This window comes from Sciurus carolinensis, chromosome 3, assembly GCF_902686445.1.
Source record: "Sciurus carolinensis chromosome 3, mSciCar1.2, whole genome shotgun sequence".
Lineage (NCBI taxonomy): Eukaryota > Metazoa > Chordata > Mammalia > Rodentia > Sciuridae > Sciurus > Sciurus carolinensis.
Window position 1 is genome coordinate 47,252,820 of NC_062215.1, and position 12,598 is coordinate 47,265,417.

The window sequence follows — 12,598 nt, forward strand, 5'->3', positions numbered from 1 at the left end:
GGGATAACCTGATGGACATGTACCTGGGGCACCAATAAAATGGAGAAACCAAATTTGCTTTCTCTGTGTGGAATTTGATATATATTTTTTAAAAGGTCAAAGAAGTCATCATGGGAAAAATCAAATTTTTATTGCATTTCCTAATACTTAAAAAAATTTGTATTGTTTTATTTTGAATACTTATGGGATGGAAGTGTCAAGGAAAAAATCAAAATGGAGTAGCATTGTTTGGGGGCACTTAAAAATGGAGTCAGAGGTTGAGTCTGCTGGCCTTCTGTACAAGAATCCCCTCAAACAACCTAAAGACTGAGACCACACCTAATTCCTTTCTTATAAAATAGTTTAACTTTTGCCAGTACCAATCAAAATTCCTAATTAATACTTGATGCAATTTCCAGCCCCATTGCAGTGTGAAGCTATAAGTACAGCCACCATCTTGTAAAACCTCAAAGAGCATTCTCAAGATTGTTTGATTACGTTTTCCCAGATTGCAATGCTAATTAGTCCCAAATAAATTCAATGCTCCTTATTCTTGAGTTGACTTTATTCTAGGTTGACAATGGTATCATAATCTTTCCAGTGCATAAGCCCTCTAAAAAATTGTAGTTTTCTTGCCCCTCACTGGATGGTTATTTCAAGCACAAAACTTGTTTTCACATGGGGTGGTAATCTTTCATAACCAGTTTTTATGTGAGTAGAGCATCCAGATAAATAACTTCCCCCATTCACAGGAGCTCCCTGTATTTCTAGTAACTTTTACCGAAACCTCTCAAGGGGAAATCCTCCTTAGCTATGTAGAAGGGTAGTAAGTCTTTGATTCTGAAAGGGCACACAATGGAACATCTATTCCCTGGATGCCCCTGGCAACATTTCTTTAGCCACAAGTTTCTTTAAATCTACTTTGTGTGGGTTGAAACACTTTTATTTTCTCTTAAATTTGCCTCTTCTGTAGCTGTGCTACTCAAAGTGCTGTCAATATATTATGTGATCTAAATATCATAAGTAAGCAGTTAACTACCCCCATTTTACAAATAAGGAAATCGAGGCTCAGAGGCCAACATCACTGAGCAAATAAATAATTCAAGGTCCCTTACTCCAGAGTTTGCTCTCTTAACTCCTGCTTTCCTTTACTTTCCAAACGCCAGTAAGAGCAATCTTTTCAAACCTGTAGTCACACGAATTACGATGGATTAAAGCGCCTATACTACTGTTCAATAGAATTTATCTCCTCACACTTAATCCTCATAATCACCACAAACAAGAACAAAGCAAAGCTCTGGACGATCTGCCTAAAGACACCACTCATAACCGAAGGAGACGAGACTCGAACCCCACGCGCAATCCTCCTCTAAAGCATCAACTCTTTCCCAGTATTGCTCTCTCTGGCTCCGCGCCTCCGGAAGTCCCGCCCTAGGCTAAGGACAATTTCCGGAAAAAATTGACAAACAGAAAGCCGGAATAGTACAAGGGGCGGAGCCACCCACGGCGCTCTAGCATTCCTTCACTCTATGGCCGCCTCCGATTGACAACCCCCGAGAGGCAAGATTCCTCTCAATTGGATGCGTAGCCTTGTATAGGCGGGCCTATCGTTTCCCTGTACCATGATTGGCTGGACCCGCCATGCGGAGTGCAGGGGCGGTGCTTGGGGCACGCGACTGAGGTGACGGGCTGCATTCTCAGCCCAGGTGGAGACAGGCGCATGTGGGCGCTCCGCTCGCTGCTGCGTTCCGTGGCCGGGCGCACCATGTCGCAGGGACCCGCCCGCCGCCAGCGGCCGCCCAAGGACCCCCTGCGACACTTGCGCACGCGGGAGAAGCGCGGCCCGTCATGGGGCCCTGGGGGCCCGAACACCGTGTACCTGCAGGTAGTGGCGGCTGGCGACCGTGACGCGGGCTCCGCGCTCTACGTCTTCTCGGAGTACAACCGGTCAGTGCTCCGCGCCCGGGGTTCGACTGGGTGTCTTGCGACGTCCCCTTACTGATCCCCGCCCCGCCCGAGGGACTCTCGGAGCTGTGTAGCCCGGGAGCATCGCGGCATCTGTCTCACTCGGGTTTGCCCCACTTCCACATGTGTGAGATTTCACTGTTGCAATGGTTCTGCACTTTTTGTGGGAGTGTGGGGGGAGATCCTGGATGCCTCACATCTTTTGATTCAAAAGGTTTTCAGGCATCGGTGAAGAACTTCACACGTGAGTCTAAACGTCCTCTTTCTTCCTATCCCTTGAGCCAAGGGCTGGCTCTTGGCATTTTCTTTCCCCGCACCACAAAGCCGGTCTCATGGTTGGTTAGACAGATCTGTAAATGAGCTGATGGGAGAGAAGTCCCATCTTGCCTCCAGTCATTCTATACAGGCCTCCGTGTCTCCTGCCCTCTGTTAAGAATGGTTCCAAACCTACTGTCCTAATAGAAGTCAGTTCTCTTGGACAACATAGATTTTTAGTTGTTTGGTTCACAGTCTACAGTAAAGCATTTTTACTGGTGTCAGAGATTTATAGGATAGGCTTTTCTGAGTATTTTTGGTAATGTTCCTTCCTTAGGTATCTCTTCAACTGCGGAGAAGGCGTCCAGAGACTAATGCAGGAGCACAAGTGAGTCAACAATTTGCTTTTGGGATGGAGATGGTCATGGGGCTTGAAAACTGAGATGAGAGACAGGTGTGTTTCTATCACAGAAATGGTCTTTGGTCAATCCCTTTTCTGTTACTGAAATGTTTTCTCTTTCTTAGACTGAAGGTTGCTCGCTTGGACAACATATTCCTGACACGAATGCACTGGTCTAATGTTGGGGGATTGTGTGGTGAGTATATTCTTTGTAGGCTCAGAGGAGCTGGAATTTTTTTTAAACTTTTTTTTTTTTTTTTTTTTTTTTAATGCCAGCCCAGTCAGCTGCAGTACAGAACATCAAAAGCTGTGATTCAGAGCTGGGCGTGGTGGCACATGCCTGTAATCCCAGCTACTGGAGAGGCTGAGACAGAAGAATCACAAGTTTGAGGCCAGCCTCAGCAACTTAGCAAAACCCAATCTCAAAATAAAAGGGTCTGGGATGTAGGTCAGTGGTAGAGTGCCTCTGGATTCAATCTCCATTTCTACAGATAGAAAGCCATAACTCATTAGGGCAGGTTTTAATGTGAACACTACCTCCTAGTGTTAGTATTCACATGGTTTCTTGTGTTGCTGTGCCAGAGGTTTAACTGAAGAGTGTAGTGGTGGTGATTAAAGTAGATATATTTATCATGAACAGTATCAGCAGCTGTACTCAGTCATGCACTATCCAGGGTATCTCATTTTTCATGTCCATTGAATGAGAAGATCAAGACTGTTTTGCAACCAAATTCTATAAGCCTGGTAATGTGGGTAGGAAGGAGTGACATACTAGATTGGTCCCTGTTTTCAGAGCTGACGGGGGTGATGTACATGAGGTGCCTATGGTGCAAACTATAAGGTAGTCCCTTCACTTGTACAACTATGAGAATGAGCGCCTCTGAAAATTTTATATAGTAGGTGCCACACTACCTTATCCCTATATCAGTTTTGTCTATTCCAGAGGCATTTTGGGAAGTATTGGTGTCCCTTGTCCCTCTGGCTAGCATCACTTCCACTCTCCAAGTGTTGTCTAATGACTATATAGAGTGAGAACATACATAATGACTGTTTAGAAGCTGGAATGAGGACACATAGATGAATAACTATGTAAGTAAGGGGTGCTGCTCTGCTGGGCAGTAACTACAGGTCAAATTGTTCAGAAATCTCATTGTATTCATCCTTTTTAGGAATGATTCTTACTTTAAAGGAAACCGGGCTTCCAAAGTGTGTACTTTCTGGACCTCCACAACTGGTGAGTCTCTCCCTTACCTATCAAAACCAACTCCTCCTTTCTTAGTATTCATTACAAATGTTCATTTTTGCAAATCAGCCTTCTGCCTTCCAGATATAACTGGTAATGCAGAAAACACATCACCTTTCAAGTTAAAAAGAAACAAAATTCAAAACCTTATCAACTCTCTGACCTTGAATGAGGTATTTGCCTCTCTGAGCCTCAGTTTCTTCATCTATAAAGTGACTATGTTTCATGTGTTAAAGATTAAATGAGGTAACATATATCAAGCACTAAATCACCTTTTAGATGTTTGGTGCCAAGTAAGTACTTAATAAATTATGATTTTTATTCTTTATTAAATTTCAGACATCTTCATCCCAATCAAGTACTGTTAATACTATCTCCAAAATAATGCCTGAAATTCATTTATTTGTTTCCATCTCCTTGAGGCCTTCATTATCTGTCAGCCACACCTGTCTAACACAGTAGCCTTCCATTTCTGTTCTTGCCTCCTTGTAATCCATCTGCCACATAGCAGCTAGAGGGAACTCTTTAAGATGTAAATACAGTCACTTCCCAACCTAAAATGCTTCAGGAGCTGCTCTCCAGTGTAATACAATCCACATGCCTTGATATGACCTACAATTCCCATAGGCCCAGCCCTTGTCCACATTTTATCTGTTTTTGTCTCCAAGCCACAACTACAAGGGCCATCTCTAACCCATTGTCCCACCAAAGCTCCTGCCCATCTTATGCTGTCTTCTATGTCTTCTTCTGCCTCCTCTCATCCCTGTCTATATCCTTACTAAACATCAGGGCTCAGCCAAAAGGTCAGTTCCTTCTGTCCTGTCTTTCCAGACATGTTGGCCGTAGCCCCATGCATCTTTCATTTTTCCTGTAGAGCACAAAACCATAATTGCCATTAAGATGTTTGTGTCATCATTTTTTTTTTTTTTTGTCTCTTCCATTAGATTCCTGGGAGTAAGGGCTTATGTCCTTTGCACTGCTAAATCCTTGGCATTTAGTGTATAGTGGATACAGTAATTGTTTAAAGTTCAAAGTACTTATTCACATTTGTTTTATGTTCATTGTCTGTTGATTCCATTTATATATTTAAATACAGCGCACTGTTTTATGTTTGTTTGACCATTTATTTTTATTTTTTCTTAGGAAAAATACATAGAAGCAATCAAAATATTTTCTGGTCCGTTGAAAGGAATAGACCTGGGTATGTTCTTGACTGACTCGTTGTCAGTATTTCTTTCTCATATATGCTCTGCTTCTCAAAATAGAATCCATTAAAACCAGATTCAAATCTTAAACTCAAATACTTCATCTGCATGACGTGGAATTTTAAAATCTTTGCAATTTCTGTTTCCTCATCTGATACCACAAAAATACTGGGTAGGGAGATAGGAGTACTTTAAAACATGTGTGCCTACACATGTGCTGGGCATGTTACATTCTCCATGCAGGCTTCAAGTCTCCTTCCCTAGTCCAAAAGGTGGTTCTTGGTGCTTTGAGTTCCTTGCAGGAGGAATAAAGGTGTGAAGGTTTTGCAGCCATCTTTGTGGCTGAACCTTGGCCCCAACTATGTCTGGAGGCTCATAGTACTTGACTTCTGAGGATACTAGCAGGTACCTTGTCCCAGAGCCAGTGTGCATTTTTGACTTGTTCATGTTCCTCTTTTATAGTCACACTAGTCTTTTATTTCAAAATGTATACCAGCTCTTATAATTGAGATGATAGATTCTTTGGCATCATAATCTTGTATGTTAATGTAGGACTCTTAAGTTTGAATACGGTATTGGTTTCTTTTTAAAATTTTTTTTTTTTAATGGATAGTTACCAATGATCACAGCATGTCTTTTCATTTGACTGTGTAAATATAAATGACTGATGAAAATACTATTTTGTTTCTTTCCTAAAAAATGTTAATCTACTCAGAAACTCCAGTTTTAGTGGCAGATTTCCACCAGAATTCAGGGGTTCATGGTTGCTGATCTTGAAAGTTCATTTTCATTTGGTTTTACTAATATAATTTCTTTCCTGACTTCTTGTTTTCATGCAGCTGTGCGGCCCCACTCTGCACCAGAATACAAGGATGAAACCATGACAGTTCACCAAGTCCCCATATATAGTGAGTATAACAATCAGGTTTCCCAGGGGTAGAAGGGTGTAGGTCCTGAGAAAGGAAAATGAGGGTGAAACCAAAAACTTTGAAATAATTACTTTGAGTATTCTGTTTTGTGTTCTGAGCATGATTGGGAAATTTAGTTGAAGAATTAAGATTTGGTTCCTGTTCTTAAGAAGCTTATTCTTATATCTGTAGGATGTGTTGAACTCATGAATATTAATAATGACTATGCGTTGGAATATTCCATAATCAAGCACTATCAGAAAGTAGGCTGCACTCAGATTTGCACATTCATTGCTTTGGGTTTGTTTGCTATGGATCGTAGTACCCTCCTTTCAAGATCCTTGAAGAGGTTTGCACAGATCAGTATTTTTAAATAAGTACCAATAACTACAATCTAGAAGGGTGTTATCAGGACTCAGAAGCTCCTATAAAGTTTCTCAGGTTCCAAAGCCAAATGGTATGGTTTGACTTGGGAATAGGGCCACTTTGTATGTCACCTTGGTCCTTGTGTCTGTTTAAACAGTCTGTATGAGTTTTACCCATGTGAGAAGAGAATATTGACCGGTAAGGACATTTTCTTAACAATGCTAACTAGTATGATGCTTACCAAGTGCTAAGAGGTTGCAGATGAGAACATCTATAAATGCAAGAGAAGAAATGAGGCCTACGCTGATCATAGGTAGAAGGGAGGGGAGAGGTGTGGCGCAAGCAATGACACAGTGCTTATAGACCAGTGAGAGAATGGAGAGAGTAGAACTTTTTTTTGCCTAGCTCACTCCTAAGCAGATGTTTTTGGACTCCTTCTGCCAACTCCTCATGCTGGCTTGAGTTGTCTCTGTTGTTTCTTTCTAGCACCCTGTTCTTCCCTTCATATCATTTAACAGTTTATATGTACATGTTTTTGTTTGATCAATGCTTAACTTGTTCCATTTTTCTGATCATTGCTTTTTCAGTGCCCAGTGGGCCCTGTGAATGAACATACACAGAGGAACAAACATGGGTTCTGTTGAGATCAACAGATGTACTTCAGCTACTTAAAGCAGCAACTTTTATTTTTTCTTGACTTTTTGGACTTAACTCTTCTTCTCATGGAGAAGTTTGTTTATGGAGAGTGCAGCCTGCATACTTTTCAGTCACCTTTTCATGTTATTGAATCCCTCTGTGAGTAAGGCTCTGAGCTAAGTAGAAGTATAAAGATGAGTAAGACATAAGCCCAGAGACTTGGTAGACTAATAACTAGTTATTTGCTACTGTAGTAAAAGGCATGATGATTTGACTGGCCCTCTTGCATTCCTGTATGTGACCATTGGGCTTTGACTGTGAGCTTACCTTCTGCAGTGTGTCATTTGGTGGTTTCCTGTACTGTCCAGGTGAACAGAGATGTGGGGAACATCAGCTATCAAAGAGCCCAGAAAGGTCTCTTCGCAGGTCCAGCCCAGAACAGTCTATAGACTCAGGATCAACTGAAAATGAACAGCATCTTCCAGATGGCAATGGTATAACCCTGCTGGGAAAGGACTTATGTGTCTTAATGCATTGTTTTTAAGATCAATTTATGTTTAATCAACAAATAATTATGTATATTTATTGGGTACAAAGAGATGTTTTGATAGATGTAGAAAGGTTCAATCAACAAAGCCACCACATCTCACCAACTTATTTTTCTTGGGTGCATACATTAAAAATCTATGCTTAGCAATTTTGGAATAAATAATACATTATCATTAACTGTGGTCCCATGCAGTATAGCAGATCACTAAAATGTATTCCCAGCTGACTAAAACTTAGTATACTTTGATCAACATGTCCTCTTTCCCCATCCCTCACCCTCTACCCCCAGCCTCCAGTAACCATCTTTCTATTCTGTTTTTATGATATCAGCATTTTTAGATTCCAATATAAGTGACATCATAGTATGTCTTTCTGTATCTGATTTTTTTCACTTAGCGTGTCATCCTATTCTATTCATGGTGCCACAAATAACAATTCTTTGCCTTTCAATGCTCTGAATTAGAATTATTATCATCAGAAAGCTATGTGTGTGTATAGAATAGATACTTTTTTCTTAGCAGTTCACGCCTTGGCAAGAGCTGTCACCAACGTGGTAGTACTGAGCTTTAGGGCAGGTTTACGGCCTTGTGTTCAGTTTAGCCAGAGAAGAGCAGGACCTGGCAAAGTCATTCATAACACAGGGCTTTTGTATTTGTCTTTAATGGAACATGGGTACATATTAGTTTTTCAGCAATGCAAAAACTGTAACCACTAAGCTGAGCAAAGCAGTAAAATCAATGAATCTATATACCTTTTCTTTCAAAATGAAAACCTAGTGGGGAACAGAATTAAAATTCCAAGGTTAGATGTATCAAAGGAATTGGACTGCTCAAGGATTCTTCTCCCCAATGTTGGGCAGAGCTTGATCAGTTCCTGCACCTGTCCTGAGATGTGTCTGTCTGGTATCCAAGAAAAGACAAAACTTGAGTGCCCTCTTTTTTAGGTGGGATGGGTAAAGACTGACAACCACATTTTCCCTGCAGGAAGGCCTTTTAGGAGCATTAATCTTATTTTTCATATTCTTTTACTTGTTTACAAAGCACATCACAATTCTTTTTCTTCATTCCTATGTAAAATGGGCCATTTAAAAAATAATTTTACTTGCCATTCTGAAGTTTCTCTGATTGGAGCTTTGTATTTTTGTTTATTAAAATCTCAGCATAAGATAAAAGGAAGTCTGTAGAATATCAGGCTCAGCTTTTTCAGTCTTTGTATTGGGATGGCTTTACCCATTTAATTTATTATGAAATAAAATTAGATATCAAATGTTGTCAATTTATGAAGTCTAATATAACTTTCCCTTTTACCTTATAATAATCGAATGTGTTTTTTCCTCAGATATTAACCAGAAAATATATGGGAGAGACCCTTCCTTGGTGGTAGCTTTTGTCTGTAAGGTAAGAAAATCCTTCCAAATTCAGGCTATAAGCTAGCATGTGATAGTCGGTGTGGTTGGGGACCTTTGGTTAGCAATTCTGCAGTAATTTGAAGGTAACGTTTCCTAAGTTACATGTGCTTAAGGGAAACACAGATATCCTATTTCTCAAAATACTATCTATACGTTCATATTCTTTTAAATGCTTCATCAGTTTATTTATGTTTTTATATTTGCCTGTGATTGGTTCTTTTGAAATTCAGAAATAGTTGAAGGCAGCTGTACTTGTTTTCCTGCTAATCAGTGAGACCTTTATTCAAACTCCTATTTTATTTCATTTCACTATAATAGTTAAGGTGTCACTATCAAATCAATTTTAATACTGGTTAGTATTCATAAGGGCCTCAATCTGCATTCTGAAATTAACCAAATTCCATTTAAAATTTTTTATTATAATAAGCTATTTTTTAACATCTTATGGTGTGTTTTCCCCCATAGTTTTATTGAGGTAAAATTGAAGTACAATAAAATGCACATATTTGAAGTATGCAATTTGATCAATTTGACGTGTATGTAACCAATACAATCAATATAAAAAGCATTTCCTTTTTTTTTTTTTTTTTTTTTTCCCCAATCCCACGGTGCTGGGGATTTGAACCCTCCCTGGCCTTTCCCCTTGCAAAGCCAGCACCCTACTGGATGGGCTATACCGTCAGCACTAAAAAACATTTCCATTACTTTTTTTAAAATTTGAAATCATGCAGATGGTGTTTCCTGCATGGTTTATTACATTAGAAATCCATCATCTTAAGATATATAGAACCCCACCTCCATTTCAACTATTTCAAAATTAAATGGCTCACTTATAAATATCTCTGAGGTCAAGGAAGAAGCGCAAGAAAAGTGAATAAAAAAGTGCTTTGAACTAAGTGACAAAAGCTTAAAGTATCAGGATCTTTGGGATGAAACAGTACTCAGATGCATATTTTTAAACTAGAATAACAATCAAATTATTTTCAAATTAAGTAGTAGGAAGGAAAAAAAAAGAGTAGGAGCAGAAATATATGAAATAGAAAAGAGGTAATACAGCTTAAATTTGATAAAAATCAAACAAGTCTAATCAAGAAAAAAGCAAGAACACAAAAATGAATATCAATGGAAAGGGAGCTATCAAAATAACCCTATAGATGCTAAAAATATATTAAGGTAATATTACAGCTGTATGCCACTATATGTGATAGCTTACATATCATGGTGTATATTAGAGAAGGATCCATGTGCTGTTGAGAAGAAAGTGTATTCAGTCCTTGATGGATGAAATTTTCTATATATGTCTGTTAAGTCTAAGTTATTGATTGTATTATTTAGTTCTGTAGTTTCTTTGTTTAGTTTTTAAGAAGATCTATCCAGTAGGGAGAGAGGTGTGTTAAAGTCACCCAGTAGCATGGTGTTGTGATCTATTTGATTCTTAAAGTTAAGAAGGGTTTATTTGATATACATAGATGCTCCATTTTTGTTTGTTTGTTTTTTTTTTTTTTTTTTTTGCAGTGCTGGGGATTGAACCCAGGGCTTTGTGCTTGGGAGACGAGCACTCTAGATGCTCCATTTTTGGAGCATAAATATTTATGATTGTGATGTCTTGTTGATGTATAATTCCCTTAAGCAGTATGAAATGTCCTTTCTCCCTTCTGATTAACTTTGGCTTGAAGTCCACTTTATCTGATATGAGGATAGAAACCCCTGCTTGTTTACACGATCTGTGTGAGTGATATTGTTTTCCCCATCCTTTCACCTTCAGTCTGTGGATATCTTTGCCTATGAGGTGAGTCTCTTGGAGACAGAATATTGTTGAGTCATGTTTTTTAACCCAATCTGCCAGTCTGTGTCTTTTGATTGATGAGTTTAGGCCATTAATGTTCAAGGTTATTATTGAGATAATATTTGTGTTCCTGGTCATTTTGGCCTACATCTAGTTTTTAATTTGAATTAGTTTCTCCTTTGCTTGACTGTTCCTTTGTTGTAGTTCCTCCCTTTACTAGTTTTCACTTTTTTCTTTTTTTTTTATTTCATCTTCATGGAATATTTTGTTGAGAATATTCTGAAGTGCAGACTTTCTGGTTGTGAATTCTTTTAATTTTTGTTTATCATGGAAGGTTGTTATTTCATCTTTAAATCGGAAGCTTAATTTTGCTGGATATAGGATTTTTGGTTTACATCCATTTTCTTTCAGAGCTTGGTATATGTTATTCTAAGACCTCCTAGCTTTGAGGGTCTGGGTTGAGAAATCAGCTGAGGTCTCTATGGGTTTCCCCCCATAAGTAATCTGATATTTTTCTCTCACAGCCTTTAAAATCCTATCCTTATTCTGTATGCTAGGCATTTTCATCATAATGTGCCTTGATGTGGGTCTGTTGCAATTTTGCACATTTGGGGTCCTGTAAGCTTCTTGTTTTTGATTTTCCATTTCATTCTTTAGATCTGGGAAATTTTCTGATATTATTTCATTGAAAAGATTGTGCATTCCTTTGGTTTGTATCTATCCTGATAAGTGTTAAATTTGCCTTCATCTATCCTGATAAATCTTAAATTTGTCCTTTTCATGTTATCCCATAATTCTGAGAAGTTCTGTTCAAGGTTTCTTAACATCTTCTCTCTGTGGTCCACTTTATTTTCAAGATTATATACTTTGTCTTCATTGCCTGAAGTTTTGTCTTCCAAGTGGTCTAGTTTGGTGGTGGTACTTTCTATTGAATTTTTAATTTGGTTTATTGTTTCCTTCATTTCAGGGATTTCTGTATGGTTTCTTTTCAGAATCTCTATCTCTTTATTGAAGTGATATTTTGCTACCTGTGTTTGCTGTCTTACATCATCCTTTACTTCACAGATCAGTTTAACTATGTACATTCTAAACTCCTTCTCTGATATTTCTTCCACTGTGGTATCCATGGATTCTGTTATTGAAATATCTTTGTTTGCTTGGGACAATTTGTTATCTTGATTTTTCATGTTGGTTGTGTGTCTGCCCATATAACAGTGTGGCTCTGAGGCAGTAGAGTTTCTACCCTGTGGACTTATAGGGTCCCTGAAGGTTTCCAGTACCTCACTGTCAGGGGGAGACAAATAATAACAACCAGTACAAACAATTTATAGTATTAAACCAAATAGTTCCTACTATGATGTCTACAATGTTAATTATCACAATGAACAGAAATGATACCATCAGTTTTTTCCTGTAATAAAAACAGCAAGTTTGCAAAACAGTTTGTTTTCAAGTGGTGGACAGGGAGAGAATGGAAGTAGTGACACAGGATGTGATGATTCTGAGGGAGGAGGAGTGCAGGCAGCAGAAAAAGATTAAAGGAAGAGTGAAAGAACAATAGAGATTGGTTGTTAGCAGAAGAAAAGAGAGAATCAAGGGAAACAGGTAGGAGAAAAAAATACATATAAAGCAAACATTTTTAAAAAAATTTAAAAGAATATAAAACAAAACTAAAATATACTGATCAGACATCCTAGTTCACAAAAAACTAATCCATGTAAATAACTGGCTTCAAAAATGCTAGAGATGAGAAGAGAAAAAGGAGACTATACAAATGTCCATGTACTATTAGGGTCACAATTAAACAGTGAAAAAGAATTAAAAAAAAAAAAAAAAAAAGGAAAAGAAAAGAAAAAAAATCTTGATGAAAAGTTAAAGAATTCTTTCCATTGGAGTTC

The 12,598-nt window shown here is 38.5% G+C and overlaps 1 protein-coding gene across 2 annotated transcripts in view; it reads left to right on the forward strand.

The window, feature by feature from the left end:
• The first annotated feature begins 1,645 nt into the window (after window positions 1-1,645).
• Window positions 1,646-12,598, forward strand: part of Elac2 (elaC ribonuclease Z 2) — a 35,252-nt gene continuing 24,299 nt past the window's right edge. Inside the window, exons 1-8 of one of the 2 annotated variants that reach the window (XM_047543043.1) lie at window positions 1,646-1,926; window positions 2,537-2,587; window positions 2,725-2,795; window positions 3,769-3,833; window positions 4,986-5,043; window positions 5,887-5,955; window positions 7,326-7,451; window positions 8,845-8,903. In XM_047543043.1, coding sequence (XP_047398999.1) covers window positions 1,700-1,926; window positions 2,537-2,587; window positions 2,725-2,795; window positions 3,769-3,833; window positions 4,986-5,043; window positions 5,887-5,955; window positions 7,326-7,451; window positions 8,845-8,903 — 726 coding nt within the window. In that variant the 5' untranslated portion in view covers window positions 1,646-1,699. The remainder of the gene's footprint in view (window positions 1,927-2,536; window positions 2,588-2,724; window positions 2,796-3,768; window positions 3,834-4,985; window positions 5,044-5,886; window positions 5,956-7,325; window positions 7,452-8,844; window positions 8,904-12,598) is intronic. The other variant, XM_047543044.1, reaches the window with a different exon arrangement.